A 19,321-nucleotide genomic window follows, 5' to 3' on the forward strand; every position below is an offset into this window, starting at 1 on the left:
ACACGTGCTCGAAATATGCGAATGGGGTGTGTACGTGGTACCGTAATATTATTTTTTCTGGGATTACCAGCGACGAGGGCTGATCTTTACTCGCTTCTCGGGATTATCCCTTTTTCTCAGCATATTTTTGACAGATGCGCGAGCTGCTGTTTGGGTGAATATTTTCGGCTGGACTTTTTGTACTTGCGCTTTTCTCGGAAATTTTTGCTTTCAAAATATATTAATAAAACCTCGCGCCTTTAAAAAAAGGCCCTATACACCCATAAATCACAGCCCCATAATATAACACCAGCTCTCTCTCTCTCTCTCTCTCTCTCTCTCTCTCTCTCTCTCTCTCTCTCTCTCGCGTACGTAAGCCCGCAATCGGCCTCAAAAAGCAACTTTGCAACAAACCCCATAAATCACACCTCCACTCTCTCTCTCTCTCTCTCTCTCTAACTCTCAAACTTTGTTCCTCATCTAGAATCGAGGGCGAGGACCTGCAGGTGCACTTCGACGTGCGCTTCGACTCGCGTTACGGTAGCCTCGAGTCGAGCGACGTGCTCGAGGTGCTCGCGAGCGAGATCGATCCCTCGACGACTCGTTTCTTCGCCAACCTGACCATCGACCCCGCCAGCCTCGAAGTCCAGGAGAGCATAAGCGCCGCGAATAAATTAGCTCTGCAGACCAACTCGACGACGGCCGAGATCCCGAGCTCCACCACGACGCCCAGACCGCCCAGGAGGTGTAGCCCCATCGAGTTCTCCTACTGCAAGCATCTGCCCTACAACGTCACGTCCTACCCGAACTTCTTCGGGCACAACGACGCCCGTGAGGTCAACGACGATATCATCGCTTTCAGGTGAGCTTCAAAATTAGAAAATCAAAATTACGCAATAGCAGATGATTGACCTAACGATAACACAGGGAGCTGGTCGACGCGGAGTGTTACAAGCAGGCGTACGACTTCATCTGCCAAGTCCTTCAGCCGGCCTGTCTCGAAGGGGACGAGGAGGACGTCCTCAGTCCGCCGTGTCGCGGCTTCTGCAAGGAATTCTGGTCGGGCTGCGGTAGCCGACTACCCGAGCGCCTCAAGGCCGCCCTCGACTGCGCCAAGTTTCCCGAGTACGCGGACGAGGGCAGCTGCCGATCCAAGCCCGGTATGCGGACATTCGATGCTACACCCCCCCGCGACCTAATTAAGATGCCGACGTTCCTCTTTGTCGGCCGTCGCTTTATGGGCTAATGAACTTCCTCTCTACTTTTTTCTTATTTCCTCTTCTTTATCTTCTTCTTCTTCTCGTCGCGCCTACCGCGATGGAATAAATTAGAAAATAGTTTAGGCGCTCTCATAAAAATTTCATGGCATTTGCATAGCTGCGCGCTCGAACTTTAACAATTTGTCCGTTTTTAATTTTCCCGCGCAGCAACTATCCGCATAACTCGCCGCCGCCGCGTGTAATAAGCCGGCAACAAGACGGGGTGTATTAAATTTTTACGGGTTTGTAAACGGGCCTTCGAATCCTTACATCGAATTGAAAAAATGCAAAACTAATCCAACCACCTTACACAACAGGCTGCATCAGGGAGCTGCAGGCGAGCGCACTGTCGTCGCGCATCTGCGACGGGGTGATCGATTGCCCGGACTTTTCCGACGAGAAGGACTGCGCCTACTGCCGTGAGGACCACGTGCACTGCGGCATAGGCACCGCTTGCATACCGCGCGTCAAGCGCTGCGACGGCAAAATCGATTGTCCCAGCGGCAGTGACGAGAAGGACTGTCGTGAGTATTATTGCGAGTGTGTGTGTGTGTGTGTGTGTGTGTTTGTACCCGCGCGCGGCTGTCATTATCATTGATGGCCACTTCGATGTGATTTCGAAAGCGCATAGCAGAGACGCCTGGCAAGCGGGGGTCCGTCAGTCCTCTGTGATCTGCGGGATTCGCGAAATGATTGCTGTTTGCTATGCGCGCGCTTTCGGCCCTCTGTCACTGTTCCCCGATTGCTGCTGCTAATGATCTTCGCTGGAATTGATTAAATGACAGACGCACACGGCCTTGTTTTTACGCTCTAGCTCGTATACACAAAGCAGCGAAATTAAAACGCGAGCATAAAAAGAAGAGCCAATCGGAAAAAAGCGCCGAAAATCGCTCTTCCGCGCCATAAAGCACAGCTGCGAGGGATATTTTAATAAATCGCCTGCTCTCTTCGACGTATAACTTTTCATACACACAAGCTGTATATATAGGTATTTATTGATAAAAGTTGCGCTTACAGTGTCACTGGCCCCGAGCATAAAGTCGCTGAAATTGCGGCCGACGGATAGCGCGCAGCCGTCGAGCTACACAGCCGAGGGCTACGTCGTGTTCAACGAGAAGGGCACCCACGGCAAAATCTGCACCGAGAACTTGAACAACACTCTGCCGGACACGGAAATGCAATCGGTCCTACAGTCCACCGCCAACTCGCTCTGCACTCTCCTGACCTTCGAGTGAGTTTCTCCTTCTTCGATTTTATCTTCTCTCTATTGTGTACAGTTTCGGGACAACTTTTTGATTGCTTTTAATTGCCGCTTCATACGGCGGAACTTTTTATTTTTTTCGTTCAAATTAACAGGTTATATAAGAAAATTTCATCGGCCATCCCCTGGTGGCTACAATCTCCTCCGATAAAATCAATTTCCTCCCCCGCGCACGTGTAACTGCTGGCAATTTCAATAATGCCCCCCCCCCTCCCGTGCGGCGCTGTTCTCTCTTTCTCTCTAAAAATAAAAATCCAATCAACACAGGGGTGTGCAGTCGGTGGAGGTGCGAGTCGACGAGGAGAGCAACGTGCCCTACGTCCAGATGCAAGACCCGACTGCCCCGGAGATCACGTTCATCAGGTCGAGCTGCCCCAGCAGGCAGGTCATGTACGTTCGCTGCTCCGATCTCGGTGAGTGTTTCTTATCTCTTTCTCTCTTACCCTCGAGCGACACGGTACAATCCGGGAATTCCGCTAGATTAAAGCTTCTTCTTGCCGAAAGCGCTTTTTCTTGCAATTTATTATTGAAAATATAATTATTTTTTTCAAACTCGATGCGATTTCAAAGGGATTTCGAGAGGAGGAAAATCCCCCCCTCGAAGCATGTATCATTCCTCTCAAAGTACGGCGCACATTAGCGTAAGAACACGGCGTTCTGCATATAATATCGTCGACGCAAATATATATAATGCGTCCTTTTCCGCTGCAGATACTCTAAAGGAATATAATACTCCTCTGACCGACGAGCAGGAAGTACATATATATTGAATCAAGCCCAGTCCCATATCCCACTGCGCGAGCAGGAGCTTACGCGTCCTAAAAGCCAATGAAACCTCGGCAGCTCGCACCGCCATAACAATATACCTCCCCCCTCCTCGCAATTAAACCCTCCGACAAATCGCTCTCGGAGCATTATTATTTTTTCCTCCCCCTCTCATCTTGGAATTTTCGCAGCTTGCGGAGTACAGGCTGTCCGCTCGAAGTCGAGCCCCAAGAGCATCGGGAAAATATCCGGACCGGGCGATTGGCCCTGGCACGTGGCCCTCTTCAAAGAGGACAATCACGTCTGCGACGCCACTCTCGTCTCGGCAAATTGGCTCCTCACCACAGCCTCCTGCTTCCAGGGGTGAGTATATCTTTCTCGTACTATACACGCTCATTGCAAGCTCTCCCTAATGTCCGCGATATACATAGCTTTTCGTAAAAATTTAGCGATGTTTTATCCTTTGAAGCCCGCCGCGCGAGTTTTCGAGGGGGAAAATACGGAAAATGGAGTTTGCTGCGGGGTCGCGCTCGCAAAGCTTCTGTGGGGGGCTGCGCGCAAGAGGTACCGTGCCGGACAATGTTTCTCTTTTGAGCTGCGCGACGCCGGGCTTTGAAGCCGCAGCCCTGAGAGAGAAAGGGGCATAAAATGTGACTCGGGATTTTTGATCGCGCGACTTAGTTCAAATAGCGCGGCGAGGAATTTTAAAGCTGTACAGAGAGCTTTTATCAGTTATACGAAAAACGGAAACGTTCGAAAGATAAAAAGATAAAAAATTTTCAGGCAACCAAAGGCCGAGTGGTCGGCTCGACTGGGCACCATTAGGCTGACAAGCAGCTCACCGTGGCAGCAGGAGCGCCGCGTCGTGGGAATGGTCAAGTCGCCGGTCGAGGGCAGCAGCACTGTCCTGCTGAAATTGGACCGGGCCGTCGGCGCCTTCTCCGACTTTGTCAGACCGGTCTGTCTGCCGTCCACCAACAGCGATCCCATAGGCAACGCCAGCCAGTGCAATACCCTCGGCTGGGCCAAAAATCGTGAGTGCAATTTTTCTTGCTGCTGACGGATTTTTTCGAAAAAAAATGAAAACGTATACTCTTAATTGAATTTCGCTCCCGAGAAATTTAATTTCGAGAAAGCATCATTTTTTTCCCCCGCGAAATCGACACCCAATGCAGCAACGGTTCTCTTTCCTGCGCGGCAAATTAATTAAACTTTTTCACCGCAAGCTACAACTCTGTTTCTCGCAGGTGATTTATTACAAAGAGTGCAGCTAAGGCACAGCGCGATGGAGAAATGCGAAAACGTCAGTATAGCCGCGGTGAATAGCGTTTGCACAGAGGCTGTTTACCCGAGCGACGACTGCACGGTGAGTAGTGTCCCCGGATTTTTTATTTTTCCCAGCTCTCCCTATATACACTGCAAAACCAGTTTCCTTTCTGTCCTCCCCGCGCACCTCAGGCGATAAAAAGCTCCGTTTATAATTACAACATCCGTATATAGCCTCGCCTAATTTTCAAAGGGCCGAAACGCGAGCATAAAACATTTTACGGCGGATTCTTTCGGGGTGATATCGAGTCGTAAAAAGGGATTGTTCGGTTTACCTGCTCGCAGCTTTTGTCAGTCGCCCTTTACGGCCTATACACGCACAGTATGGCGGATTTGTTGTTGTTTCGGTGCATATTGCGCGTCGTGGGTGTATCGCCGTTTCCTTTGGAATAAGCTTCCGCCTCGCATCGATGTTTATTATTCTCGTCTATATACATAAGTACTCGGAATTACGCGTTGAATTCGAAATACGACGTAAAATCGTCCGCGCAGTGTTTACGCCCCCACTTACGACTAGCTCTAATCCGAACGAATAATACGGCCTGCAACGAGTTGCGAAATTTCGGGGCTAAATATGCTCATACGAACTGTTTTACATATAATGTTCCCGCGCGAGCTTGCAACGAAATGAGTACACGCGAGATATAAATTAATTTGCAATTACGTACGCGGGCCGAGAGTGAATTGGGCAGTTATTGTCGCGCGCGCTGGATTGCTACTCGCAATCGGTATGTGCTATACGAATTCGTGTAATGATTTACCGCTTATGTTAAAATCTCTCAATTATTCACTCCACCAGGCCCGAAATCCCCTCCTGTCCTCGGGGCTCAATTACCCTCCGACTAAAAAGCTCTTCTAATTCTCTTCCAGGAGGAGGAGGTCGCGGGCAGTCCGCTGCTCTGTCTGCAACCCGACAATCGCAGATGGGCCCTTGTGGGCGTCGGCAGCTGGCGCATCGCCTGTTCCAAGTCCGGCCAGGAGCGGCCGCGTCTCTACGACAAGATCTCCTCCAATCTCGCCTGGATCAAGTCGACCATCGTCGGCTGAGCTTTAACCGCCTCCCTGTACATAGACACGCGTAGAGTCGAGCGCGTTTGTGTGTGTGTGTGTGTGTGATTTCTATGGGCTGTTTGCGCGAGCGTTTTTCGGACAAGCCGTGCGGGCGAGCTTTCGTTCGAGTACAGCCAGTGTAAATAGGGGCGTGTTTTTTTCCGAGCTTGCAGCTAGCGTCCGGGTAAATAAATATACAGCGCGCGATGCAGGTGTTGAATGCTTGGAGTTTCTTCGGTTTCGAAACGTAGTTTGTTTTTATTATTTTCAAGCTCTGTTGATTGCTCTCGCGCGAGCGATGAAAAGGGAAAAGTTCGGACAATCAAGCGGCGTAATTCCCGGAGTGAGAGAGAGAGAGAGAGAGAGAGAGAGAGAGAGAGAGAGAGAACTGCCTCATTGTTAGCCCTCGACTTCGACTTCGAGCCACTTGATTCATACTTCGGCGAGTTAACGCTGTTTGCTGTGTTTGTATAAATCGCGCGCGTCTCGAGTTTTATTTAGTTTCGTTCGCGCGCCCTCCGGCCTGCTATGTATGTATATACATTACGTGAATAATGAAACTTTATTTTACGCCCCGAGAGTAGCGAACAATGTCAGCCGCGGACGAGAGAGATGTATAATGAAACTGCAGAGTCGTGTGTTTATTCGCGTGATATTGTTCCCCTATATATTGTGTGGTGTGTATCGAGAGCCGATATTATATTATCGCGAAAGTGTATAGTATGATAACATATTGTTCGTTATAAGACAGTTTTTCGCATATGAATTTTATTGTGTATAATTTATATTCGCGCGTCTTAGAGTCTAACCTATAAATAACTCCGTAGAGTGTATCGTTAGATGGTAAGAGTGTCATAATTCGACCTAGAATAAACGAGTGTAAAGTTTCTCGCTAGCCAAATACATCACACCCCCGCGCGCGCCTGTCGCCGCTGTGGATTTATATCTTATACAATATATATATATAATAGAGTGATATTTTTTAATCTTACAAATTGGTTGTTATGTACAATAAAGAGACAAGTTGTTGGCAAAAGCATCGCCCTCGTTATTTCGAGTATAAAAGCTCTAATTGACACCCTAGCCGTCAAGCTCCTCCTCCTCCTCCTTCTGTTTTGCATTAAACCACAATCTTTAAGCACCGCGCGAAATTAAATTCCCCCGTCGCTCTTTATCGCCCCCGTATAACGAGGGATCGCGTTTCATCGATGATCCAACAATAAGCTCGAAAATATTTTTCATACGATCATTTGTTTATTAAAAGTGTCCCCGGGAAGAATTTGAATTCGGCGCGGGCGAGTAGAAATCGATTCCCTCGGCTGAAGTTTGTTTTCCTAGCAACCCCCGCAGCCCATAGAGAGAGAGTCTCCGCGCAGGTCTCATTAATGCTTCATTGTGATTTCAAACAAAGCACTTAGTCGTTCGTAAATATTCATCGGGAATTCGCTAATTGTCGCGCCTTTCGACTCTTGTTTCTATCCGTATACACCTATTTACCTTTGATCGTCGCCGTTTAAAAATTCGAACAGCCCTCTATTTTCTCGACCAACAAACGCCGCGTCGTCGTCGTGGTACCTCATGAGAGAAAATGTCAGCGGGAAAGCCGACGACTTGCAAGGACGCGATAAGACGCTGGGAAGAGGAGAACGGCGGTATGGAAGCGGCCCAGGCGACCGAGGTCAGCCTGAACTTTCAGTGGCCGCCGATCGAGCGGATGGACAACTCCCTGGCGGCCCTCGTCAAGTGCGAGAAACTCTCGCTGTCGACCAACATGATCGAGAAAATTGCAGGTGAGGATTTATGCTAGCGAAGCTATATAACACAGGGCTGAGATTATTGTCGCTGGGGAGTTAAGAGCGGATTTATCGGTTCGGCGCTGATTGGCGAGTTTTGAAATCAGTGGTGTATTACGGTTTTCGAAGAGTGAAATGAAAACTACCGGGAAAGTGCTTGTCGTATCACCAGAGAGCATACTTGCACAATAGCCGTCGGTGCACCCAACACCGCTTGAAAACTGGAAAACCATATAATGCGAGTCGAAGGCCGCATCACATCTCGATATTAGAAACGCAATCGTGACATAACGAGAGCCTCGGGTTACAGTCGTATGTCGGTCGAGCTTGAGGTTTGCTTGAAATCAAGACTCTTTAATCGGAAATTTGCAAAGCAAAAATAAGAAAAATTTTCACAGGAGTGGGCAGCCTGAAGAAGTTGAAAATCCTGTCGGTCGGACGTAACCAGATCAAAGGTTTCACGGGCCTGGAAACATTGGGCGACACGTTAGAAGAGCTCTGGATCTCGTACAACGCCATCGAGAAGCTGAAAGGGGTGAACGCCCTGAGGAACCTCAAAGTCCTCTACGTGTCCAACAATCTGGTCAAGGAGTGGAACGAGTTTGCTCGGCTTCAGGAGATGCCCAATCTCCAGGACCTCGTCTTCGCCGGCAATCCCATCACCGAGGGTCTCGAGGTAAATAGAAGTTCAAGCTAATTTCCTGCTGCAGCCATAAAGCTCGAATTATCCACAGCTAAGAAAGCGTCATCACCACAAATAACGCAAATCCCCCTCGATTTTACACCAGCGGCTGATAATCAATCCTCCCGTTTGACCATATCTCCCCCCCCCCCTTCTCTACGCTACTAACAGCTCGACTCAATTTTCGCGACTTAACGCCCCCGCCGCGCAAGCTTCCGGCTCACTGAGCCATCCGGCGGCCGTAAAGCACATCCTGCTTGCAAGCTCGAGGCCGTATTTAAAATTACGCTCTTCTGGCCCTATGCAGACCGAACAGTGGAGGATGGAGGTGGCGAGGCGCTTGCCAAACTTGGAGAAGCTCGACGGGGAGCCGGTAATTCACACGAGCGTCGAGGAGCCGGCTGCAGCACAGCAGCAAATGCCTAAGCAGCCGGAAGCTCAGGGCGCCCAATAATTTTTCTCCGCGACGCCTCCCGGACTATTCCTGGAATTGGGTTACGAGGAATCTTTTTTCTTTTTTCATTCTAGTAATTAGGGGTGTGTTATTGCGCTGTACTAAATTGTGTAATGCTTTTTTTCTCAAACTGTGTGCCCTCGAAGCTTGTATGCCCGCTAAGCATTTCTCATGGCCTTTAATTAATACCCGACGATACACACACACACACACACACACACACCGCGGCTAATCCCGTCTTTAGAAACAATAAAATAAAGCTGCAGCGCAATATACACGCTGCAGTTCGTTACGGATGAAAAGTGTGAAATCCGAGATACCTCTCGCCTCGTCTTTCTCTCCCTGATCCGTATTAATCGTCGCCGTCGCTGTAATATAAAAATGTAAAAAAACGAATAAATAAATTTTTTCCCAACCAAAAACCAAAACCCACGCCTAATTCCTCAGTAAGCACATCAAAATAAGCCAAAATCAGGAAAGCCTTACTTGCAGCCCACATCATATAAATACAGCGCGACTCGTGCGTGCGACGCCAGTAATACAGGAGAGCGCTTGGTAGTCGCGCGCAGAAAGAGAGAGAGAGAGAGAGAGAGAGAGAGAGAGAGAGAGAGAGAGAGAGAGAGAGCAAGAGAGAGAATAATTCGCGTAGAGCCATAGACACACGCACTACCTGCGCGGCATTGTGCTGGCGACGAGCGAAGACGACGCTGCGACTGCTGGTACTTGCTCTGCAGGTGGTGTGCCATTGTCGAGTTTCCCCAGAATAGCTTGCAATTCGCGAAGCGCCAGACTGGAGCTGATGGATTGAGGGCTTTTTGGAAGAGCTGTGTGCGCCGTTTGCTTCCTGAGACGTAGAGAGAGAGAGAGAGAGAGAGAGAGAGAGAGAGAGAGAGAGAGAGAGGGCTGTTGCGGCTTGCGCAGGTAAGAAGCATTGTTTTCGATTTTGGGGGAAATTGAGCGATTGATTCTTGGGTGGTGGTGATTGGATTTTTTTAAATTTTTCCTAAATCTGTTTATTTTCAAAACATCTATTACGAACGAGCGTTATTGTCGCTTAGATGCGAATTAGAAGTTCAAGGTTTTCAAAAGCCGAGAAAAAATAACGGCGATCGATATTCAACTTCGATTACGTAATTCTATTCACACAGGACAAATGAAAGCGACAAAGTCCAACACAACGCGCGGCTTAATGACGTCCCGACTTTACGATCCCCCGTATAACAATCACACGCGCTGGATAATCCTTCGCGGCTCCGAAAACACAGAAAAGCTGCCCTATATACATGCTCCCTACATCGATGCTGCCCCGGTAATAATCGAGGCGAGTTTAAAAATCAACGATCCATATCGACGATATGTAATCGCCTCGCGTATAAATAATGAAGGACCACTTATTGGGATCGGCCGCCGCGCGAGGCTAAATCACATGGATATGGACGTTCAGGATTACAGACTAACCGTCCGCATTTACCCTTCGATAATTAATCAGCAGCTAATACACGCCTCGGTGGCGGCGAGAGCTTTCCGCGATTTGCAAATTCAAATTTCCCGCCGGGAGGATTCTCTGCAGTTTGGTATTAATTAAAGCCGGGCGTTCCGACACGTGTGTGTGTGCGCAGAAAAAATTTACACGGCGTTTTCTCGCGGCATCGTTTCAATGTCTATAAATTGCGCTGACGAGAAGAGCTTGATTAGTCGGCCTATGCGAGTATGTCCTTAAACATTATATAAGACGCTCGAGAGCTACTGCCGCAGCGGATGAAATTTCGTTACATAAATCTGTGCGCGCGGCTTTTTTCTCTCTCCGGAGGAATGTCCAGGCGACAGCGATTATACAGACATGCGATCAGTGAAAAATCTATGCATAGAATATTTTTCATACGGTGTTTAATTGCGGCGCATATATAGGACTAGAGCGAGATCGACACATCGGCCACAAATAAATCACACGTCGGTAGCTATCCTAGACGACGCCGTGTCAAGGCCTAATTATCCCCATTGAGGGAATGCACTTCCGATGCAATCATCGACGCTCGAATAATCGCTCGAGAGCTCGGGCCGCAGATAATACACAGCAGCGACTATGGCTTTTCGCTCGGCCGCGTATAATAACGCAAAATCGATAGATACACACGTACAGGACTGCTGGAGGAAAACAAACGAGGTATTTGTTAGTAGCCTCGCGTACATGGAAACCGGAGCTTCGTTACGATATAGTCGCGATTACTCAACTATAACTTGGGAAAATTATTGCGATTAAATGACACGAGAGAGAGAGAGAGATATCACTTGCGGTGGAAAAAGTTGGTCGCTGTGTGTAAGGACAGTGTCACGTTCACGTTTCGCAAGAAGGGTTGCCCTCCTCTCTGCGCGTTAAGGGGAGGTGGGAGCTATAGCTTCGCAAATCCGCCACGAGGTATTTAGTATTTCAAATGCCAACAAAAAAAATAAAAGCCGTATTGACATTTTCTTTCGGTAGAATGATTCACTTATCTCATACCTATCTCGCTCTGCTCATTATATTGATGAAATTTCAAATTAAAAACAGTTAATAGGTAAAATTGGTGTTTGAGGTTGGCGCTGTAATCGCATAAACACGCGTAAACACCCGCTCGTATTTAACAACTTTTACAAAAACCAAAGGTCCGATTGGGTTTTTTTTTCGGTAGAGTGATTCACTAAACTCAGCACTATGGCGCTCTGGTCTTGGTTTTTCATTGCAAGCTTTATTCAAAAAGCTATATGGAACAGAAAAACAGTGTCTTCAGCTCCCACATCCCCTTAATGTGTATTGGAGATATAGGTGAAACTCGAAGTTCGACTTGTGACATTGGAATCTCAATTCGCTTGATTAATTTAATTGGAACCTCCAACTTTATCTCGACAAAAATAACGATAAAAATAAGCAAAACAGAACGAAAACACGAAAAACCGAGCGGAAAGTTGCCCGAAACAGCAGAGCGAGTTAACAACTCGTATCCATACTCATAAGCAGTATTGCCGCCCCGAAAAGTTACCCTCTCTCGACTCTGCGCGCATTACGTTCCGCGGGGTTTCCTTCAAGCCAACTTCAACTCCATAGCTATATACATATACCGTAACAGCGCGAGGAAAGCGAACATAGCTTCCCTCCCTCAATTCCTTTTCGACCCCTACTATTTGAAATTTGCCGGGCTATGATCGAGGCTTTGAAGGCGAAGTAATCCTAGAAAAAAAGGGCCCCGATCCCTGGTTGTAAATCACATGTATATCGCCTCAGCCCGGACCTTTCACACTTGAAAATATAACTTATTCAAAATTTTGTAAATCTAATTGTTCATAGTAAATGCAAAAATAATAGTGTTACTTTTGTAGTATTAAAAAATTAAAAGTCAACAAAATTTGAACGGAAAAAATCGGATTAAAATAGTTTTACATCATGTAACAAATATAAGGTATGATTGGTATTCAATGTTATAGGAGAAAAATAAGTGCAAAATACATGCCTTAATTTTTATTTTAAGTAAATTAAATTAATGTTCTTGCAAATAAAAAATAACGGTTACAAAATTTTAATCGTGCTTTTGACGATTCAACTAAGTTTTACTTGTTCATAAATTTAGGACGATAAGTCTATATTTTTTGATAATGATAAAGTGTTACATAATGCAGATTAAAAATAATTTAATGAAACTATGATGTAGAGCAATTTTGATCCGATTTTTTTCATTCAAAATTTGTTGACATTGATTTTTGGCAATATATAACTTCCGTTATTAATTTTATTCATTGTGCATTTTATTGAATTTATCAAATTTTGGATAGGTGAATTTTTTCTAGTGTGAAAAGCCCGGACCGAGACGCTACACTCGTCATAATTTTCAGCCATAAGTCGACACCTTTCTTTCTAATAGGACTACTTTGAGTCCGCCAAACTTTGAGTGATGGGGGTCGAAAAGGAACTGAGGGAGGGAAAGGCTTTCTCTCTCGCACTTACATCTTCCTATTAGAATAAAAGTGCCCTATGTTCGCTTTCCTGGCGCTGTTACGGTATACTCGAGTCGTTCGCCGCGCGGCGAAAAAAAAAGGGAGGAACATCAGAGAGAAAAAAAAATAACGGAAGAATTCCCAGCCAAAGAAGACGTACAGATGCCCCTGTACACTAGACTACACTCCTCCGCGCGAGCTTATGGCATAGTCGACATGACTCTCGACTATATAGAGCCGTACGTGCGAGAGCGCTACACGACACCCTTAGCCTGTGCGTGATTCCGAGAGCGTTGTTCTCTCTCTCTCTCTCTCGGAGTGTATGTGTGTGTTAGATATATATAGGCACTTTCCTGTCGCTGTCGGAGAATCTCAGTCGTGTCGAGCACTAGTGTAGTAAAATTTAGAATTTCGGAACGCCTATAAACAGCGAATATTTAATATCAGCTCTTAATCGATTAGCCGAGGGAGTGTGGCGCATTTCGTAGAAGCGGCGGACAGAGAGATTTTAATATGCCGAACAATGTGCGCGCGCGCGCGCGGCAATATTGAAAAGTTTAAAATTAATAAAAGCTCTCGCTCGAATATTCCCTTTGTCGTCGAGCAAAGCTTTGTTAAAAAATTCAATCATCGGGTATTATTATAAACAAACGAATAATTCCTCGCGATTAGGACAGCTGCTCTCGCGACGACGACAAGGGATTATCGAGTGCGAGCCCGAGAGTCTGTTTCTCTAGGGTTACCCTCTGCCTGGAAGCTAATGGGATAAGATTCTACGGGGTCTCGCCTGAGTTTATACGGTTCACTGAAGAGTTTAAAGTTCACGACGGTGTTGTTGTTGTTGTTTTTCAGTTGTATAATATCGAGTTGCGTTAACGAACGTAGGAGCAGCTCCAGACGATACGATTGTTTTCACTTAATATCTTGCGCGCGATGGGCTAATTAGTACGTTTATGCGAGAGAGCTTGCGATGACGATGGCGAAATTATAATTAAGATTTAATTATGACGGGCTTATTGTTTTAGGGGATAAGCTAACGAATACTCTGAATAACCGTTATTATTTTAGTTACATAAACATAACGCCTATATACTCTCTACTAACGAGAAAACAAATATCGATTCACCTCTTTCTCTCCGGATTTCAATTATAAAGTCGCGCATTGCTTTCGTTTACATAAACTATCTCTTACATAACTTCGTTCAACGATCGACTGCTGCCGCGCGCATCGCGTCATGAATATTAATGGCCCTCGACGGCGGCGGCTAAATTATAAATAAAAGCTTCGCGCGCGCGCGCGTCACGTGCGACGGCTTATACTCGCGTGCGATTATTGATTATCAATGCGGCAAAAAGCGCTAAAACCATGAGAGCGACTTTGTTATTGACTCGATTATACCGTTATCGCACGCGTAGCTGCACAGATGTTTGGATCCGCGAGTTTGGGGAACTTTGTTTTGAGAGATTGTATAAGAGCCTCTGTGTGTGTATGTGTGTGTGTGTGTGCGACGCCTGTGCGACAGCATTCGTGCACTCATACAGACGACGTATACGACATCTGATTGGGACATTGCACTAACGAGCGCCGAAAATCGGAGCGAGTGCTCTGACCTCTGTATGGCGAATTTAGTGTGGAGAATGCTGACTGGTCTACCATGATCTTCGTCTTCATCTAAATTTCATAACTGCTTGCATCGGCACCGAGGCTTTAAAAACCCCAGAGCCGACCCACGAAGTGTTTTTTTGCGTAGTGACTTACTCCAGGGTGTTTGCTAGTGTTAGTGTTTGGAGCGTGCTAAATCCGTCCCTTGGCATAGCATACACCGGAGAGCCCTTTGAATACAGATCCGTACCACAGAGATAAGTACAAGTTAAGGACCAACCGTCGAGTGAAATCTCCGGCGTTAGCAAGAGCAGTTGATCATCTTCACCATAAATAGCCACGTGAAAGCGTGTGGATCGTAACAGTCAGCATCTGCCACAAAGGGTTCCTAAGATAAATTACAGATACAGTTAAGAAAATAGACTAAACTTGCTAATAAACTACCGTAAAACTACAACTTGCGAATATAATAATTCAACATCAAAACTCAGTCAACTCTGTATTTTGAACGCTCTGGGCCAATAAAAACAAAACAATCAATATAATTGAAAACCTTGTGCATTAAATTGTTAATAATAATCACACCTAATACCAAGTAAGATCTTTGCATGTGTGTATACACGAGGGATTTTATGGACGTTGGTGTACGCGTGGAACCACTTCGTAAGTGGGTCAAGGTGAGACGCGTGGATCATGTAACTCTCTGCATACTACTGCCGAGAAGTTAATAATTACGCGTCGCTTTAGCGCGAGGACTTTTGCCTCCGAGTGAATATTCCGTTCTGAGTTTGAGAGTTTCGATTTTAATGGGTTACAGGTATACGCTATTCGTCAAAACCAGCTCGAAGATGAACAACGTGAAGGAGGAATTTTCGGATTTGGCCTACATAGACGTGAAATCCGAGAACCCCTACGACTTGTTCAAGGAGTGGTACAAGGAAGCCTGTTTATTCTCCACTGCCATGCCGAACGCCCTCTGCTTAGCCACGGTATCGAAGTGAGCCACTTTTTCGGTTGAAATTCAAACGAATTCGATATGCCTCCGTGAACTGATTTTCGATCTGCATTTCAGAGACATGCAAGTGAGCGCCAGACACTTGGTCCTGCGTAGAATCGAGGATGACGGCTTCGTCATCTACACAGATAACCGCAGCCGAAAGACGAGGGAATTGGTGAGCTTTGTGTATAACGAAAAAAATCACTACTCAATTTTTTATCCCCTCGATCTATCGACAGGAGGAAGTGCCAACAGCGGCCATGTGCTTCCTGTGGGCGTATCTGAACGACAAGGGCCAGCGCGTCGCTCGACAGGTAAAGCAAGCTTAGCACACGCGCACGTCTTTTCAGAGAAGAAAAAAAACGGTCGAGAGTAATCGCGACGCGTCGGAAAAGCGACACGCGCACATTTATCTCCCATAGAGAGAGAGAGAGAGAGAGAGAGAGAGAGAGAGAGAGAGAGAGAGAGAGAGAGAGAGTCGAATAAAAGGGTTGCTATCGTCGCTAGAGAGCTATATGTATAGGGAGTGAGCCAATGAAAGTCAATAAATCTTTTTTCCCCTCGACGCACACACACACACACACACACACAGGTCAGAATAGAGGGCGACGTGGTTGTACTGGGCAAAGACAGCTACGCGGATCTGTACGAGAAGGACAAGCTGTTCTGCAAGATCCGGGCCTACATCTGCCATCAGGATCAGGAAGTCGACTGGAATGACCTGAAAGCACGACACGATCAATTATTGAACGACGTTCGGCTAAACAAGAAAAGCCTACCGATGCCCGACCATTAGTGAGTATACATATGTCATATAGACATGCGACTTCTTTTATCCTCGGAGAATATAAGAAAAAAAAGATAGCGATAATAACGAGAGTAAACGATGTGGTAAGCGAGGGGCGCAATTAAACGAATTCAATCAACGGCTTTTTACATTCAGTACAGCGTGAAAAACAATTATGCAAAGTCCCTTCGCGCGCATCCCCCTATATACTGGCAAAGCAGAGCAAGAGAGAGAGAGAGAGAGAGAGAGAGAGAGAGAGAAAAAGGAAAATCAGCATATTCCATTATACAGCTGAATACATTACAGCTCGCATTACATGAATACAGCCCCGAATCATAATACACTAGAGCGAGGCGTTCCTTTTTACAACCCCCGGCGTATACATATAGCGCGAACTAGTGTTATACGGCGGAGCAACAAATCCATCGGAATCATAAAGAGAGATAGTTACATTTAAATTCCAAATCCCGCTTGGATATTTTTTCCTCTCGTCCAAAAAGTATATTTATATGCGCCGGTATCGTAGACGCGCTGCAGGTATATATTCATTTCTCGATATCGTCCATTGTTTTTCACCGGCTACTATTGTCCGGCCGTATACGACACCGTAAAGCATCGGGAGAACCCGTAGATATTGTAGGCGGAGAAAACAGCGATGAAGAATTATAATGACAAATTTTTCATTACAGCATCGGATACAAAATTGTTCCCAGAGCCATCGAGTTCTACTACGCGAGGGACACGCTGATAGGCGACAGGATCCTGTTCGAGAAGGACGATCCGTCATGCCCGTGGACGTACAAGAGAATCGCCGCCTGAGGAATTATAACGATATGCAAACGCAGATAACCTTGTTTCTTTGTTTTTTTTTATAATCGAAAATAAATAGACGATATTTTAATAATCTCTTTTTTTAATACTTTTCTATGCATTCTCTGATGTATAATCTAACTCTTCTGTATACTCTGCACAAGGTAACGACGTATAAGTTTGTACTCGTGTGTGTGTGTGTGACACGAATATTTATTTAGCCTTAAGAAAAAAAATACATGTACATCGATTAGTATAAAGGAAAATATATAACATCTCTACATTATACATTATACAATAAAATGACATCTTCGAACGAAGACATAAATCTCGCCTCTCAGCGTTTACTTCCGAAGATATCCCCGAGGATAATTTTTTACGTCCGAAACTTCGAGCATCTCCCGCCCCCCCCCCCCCCTTAATATTCTTTCTCAACTTTTCACCGTAAAATAACATTTAAACCTCTTATATACGACAATCAAACCTGACGACCTCCTCCACATCTAGGAAAACTTAACGACAGCAGAGCTATTTATCGCTCAGATCGGATAAGCATCTCCCGAACGACACTCGTCATTCAGCGAGAGAGTATCGATATAATTCTCGAGATATCCATTTAAAGCCCTCCCCGAACTTCCGCAGGCGAGTTAAAGAAGAAAGAAATTTCCAAGTCCCCTCAAAATCACTCGCGGGAAGTTGCAACAATCTCGACGTATAATCGGCAAAGTGAGCCATCAGCTGCAGGCGTCGTTACGCGCATTTTTGTGGTCTGCCTTCTCCTCCAAAATTCATCGAGTAATGCATCCCAGCGCGTATGGAGATGCATACTTCATGCGCGACGGTGCTGCGGAGGGAATCCGAGCGCAATTAAAATTTGACGAGGACTGCCGCGTATAGTTTTCGTGCGGTCGAGATACCTAGACGTTGCTGCGCTGATGCTGCTGTGGTAGTCAATAGTTCAGGGGATCGAACTTTTCAGAGGCTTAGAGTTTGCTTAGTCTTGGGTTGTAACGACGTTGTTTTAACGATGAAATTCGAAAATATAGAAAACATCGACTTTCAATTTTGTATAAATATTCAACGAAGCTTTACTTTTATTCGGAAAAGTTCGATCGCGTTCGATCGAGTTTGCAAATTCGTCGCTTTCGCCTATACACACAGTATAGCCTACAGCCTTTTGCAAAAGTGACACAACGATTCCAGGGAAAAAATATCGCCCAAACGTCAGTTGTCCAAAGCAACGCTTTATACCGCTGTATGAACTCGCGTTCGCGATTTTCACGGGGATTTACGTTATATATACAGGAGACGTGTCAGAGGCATTCATTCGGGTAATCGTTTCCACGAGAGCAGATTAAAGTCCTCTGTCAATAATCAAGGGCCTGGCCGCGTAATAGCACCGGACTTTCGACTACGACGTGTCCTGTCACTACGACTTTATTACGGCAGAATTCTCGAGAGCGTGAAAAATTAATCTTCAACCTATATATGTATCTATCTACAAATTATAGTTTTTAACCGAGGCGCAAAAATTTAACGGGATGCTTTTCCCCGGCCAACTTTTCCCGGTATACGTCCCCGCGAAAGTTCAGCGCGCGGCATGAATTTGCATTTGATTATTTTCGCGGTTGGGTATACAGAAAGTTTGGCAAAAAGTTTATATCGCCGAGAGAGAGAGAGAGCGACAGAGAAAAAGCGAAGAGCTATTTGCATTCGAACTATATAACCGGAGGAAAAAATATTCAGCGACGGTGTGTGTATATTTTCTTTTTTTTTAATTCGAAAAAGTAGAAATTGGTGTAAACATTTCAGTGGAATTGAGAGAGATTTTTACCTGCGGCGGTTCTGGAAACGCTGCTGCTTTTATTCCAGGAAGACGCGGCGAGTCTGTGACAGAATAGAATATGGTATTATACTTGCATCAGTTATGATGTAATTGGGCATATCGCTGGCGGGAATAACAGTTGATGTAAAGCCTCGTGGCTGTTGATCAGAGCTTTTTGTTTTTTTATCCGTGAAAAAAGTTTACGACACACCTCGAGTTTTCGGTTACACGATTTTATTATAGGTTAGATCAGTATCCGTTATGTTTACAACCGATCGAACCTCTACCTTAAATTAAAATACCTATCTGCATTTGCAGTTCGTTTGAACAAAGCGAACAAACGAGCAACGAAAATCCGCTTCCCTCGCAAACAAAGAAAAACTCGTTTCCCTCGCAAAAAGCCACCAAAAACCTCCGAAAATCGATCCCCGACAATAAATCACACACAATGTATTACATACCTCTCCTTATCTCATACACTTGTCCGTCTCACGCCTCTCTTCTCTCTCTCTCTTCTCACGCGCGTCCCACGCATACAGCACACACCTCGCCACACACGCTCTATATACATATATACGCACACTGCATAACCCCTATCTCTCTTCCTCACGGTTTAAAGTCCACCGGCGAAAAATTATCATCAGCCGCGCGCCGCCAGACAGACAAACTGAGGGGGGTGGAGGGGAGAGGGGAACGAGTCTCGTCTCGTTCGAAAAAAAAATAAACACACGTAACCCGCGTCGTCGTCGTCACCGCCGCCAAGC

The 19,321-nt window shown here is 46.0% G+C and overlaps 3 protein-coding genes across 12 annotated transcripts in view; 2 read left to right on the forward strand and 1 right to left on the reverse strand.

Moving 5' to 3' along the window:
• LOC100121311 (atrial natriuretic peptide-converting enzyme) overlaps positions 1-6,676 on the forward strand; it is a 32,616-nt gene extending 25,940 nt beyond the window's left edge. The window contains exons 5-13 of the mRNA XM_008216497.2: positions 464-841; positions 907-1,139; positions 1,556-1,762; positions 2,256-2,469; positions 2,767-2,912; positions 3,456-3,627; positions 4,048-4,298; positions 4,512-4,630; positions 5,461-6,676. Of these exons, the coding sequence (XP_008214719.1) occupies positions 464-841; positions 907-1,139; positions 1,556-1,762; positions 2,256-2,469; positions 2,767-2,912; positions 3,456-3,627; positions 4,048-4,298; positions 4,512-4,630; positions 5,461-5,637 (1,897 nt within the window). The 3' untranslated portion in view covers positions 5,638-6,676. The remainder of the gene's footprint in view (positions 1-463; positions 842-906; positions 1,140-1,555; positions 1,763-2,255; positions 2,470-2,766; positions 2,913-3,455; positions 3,628-4,047; positions 4,299-4,511; positions 4,631-5,460) is intronic.
• Positions 1-19,215, reverse strand: part of LOC100121328 (dipeptidase 1) — an 86,741-nt gene extending 67,526 nt beyond the window's left edge. Inside the window, exons 1-2 of one of the 2 annotated variants that reach the window (XM_008216768.3) lie at positions 19,019-19,215; positions 18,567-18,619 (exon numbers count right to left, since the gene is read on the reverse strand). The gene's annotated coding sequence lies outside the window, so the exon portion shown is untranslated. The remainder of the gene's footprint in view (positions 1-18,566; positions 18,620-19,018) is intronic. The other variant, XM_031930301.1, reaches the window with a different exon arrangement.
• On the forward strand, positions 7,050-17,060 carry LOC100678935 (dynein light chain 1, axonemal). Of its 9 annotated transcripts, XR_004227670.1 has the most exons (7): positions 7,214-7,430; positions 7,832-8,109; positions 14,956-15,135; positions 15,211-15,310; positions 15,375-15,449; positions 15,728-15,930; positions 16,612-17,060. XR_004227670.1 is itself a non-coding variant. In XM_003428101.4 (6 exons), the coding sequence occupies exons 2-6, from the start codon at positions 14,987-14,989 to the stop codon at positions 16,739-16,741; spliced, it is 657 nt and encodes a 218-aa protein (XP_003428149.1). In that variant the 5' UTR covers positions 9,106-9,490; positions 14,956-14,986; the 3' UTR covers positions 16,742-17,060. The 9 variants fall into 9 exon arrangements, 7 of the variants coding, with proteins under 7 accessions (XP_031786171.1, XP_003428149.1, XP_031786172.1 ...); XR_004344927.1 differs by lacking the exon at positions 15,728-15,930; XM_003428101.4 differs by lacking the exons at positions 7,214-7,430; positions 7,832-8,109 and adding an exon at positions 9,106-9,490.
• Positions 19,216-19,321: the final 106 nt, after the last annotated feature.

This window comes from Nasonia vitripennis, chromosome 4, assembly GCF_009193385.2.
Source record: "Nasonia vitripennis strain AsymCx chromosome 4, Nvit_psr_1.1, whole genome shotgun sequence".
Taxonomy (NCBI): domain Eukaryota; kingdom Metazoa; phylum Arthropoda; class Insecta; order Hymenoptera; family Pteromalidae; genus Nasonia; species Nasonia vitripennis.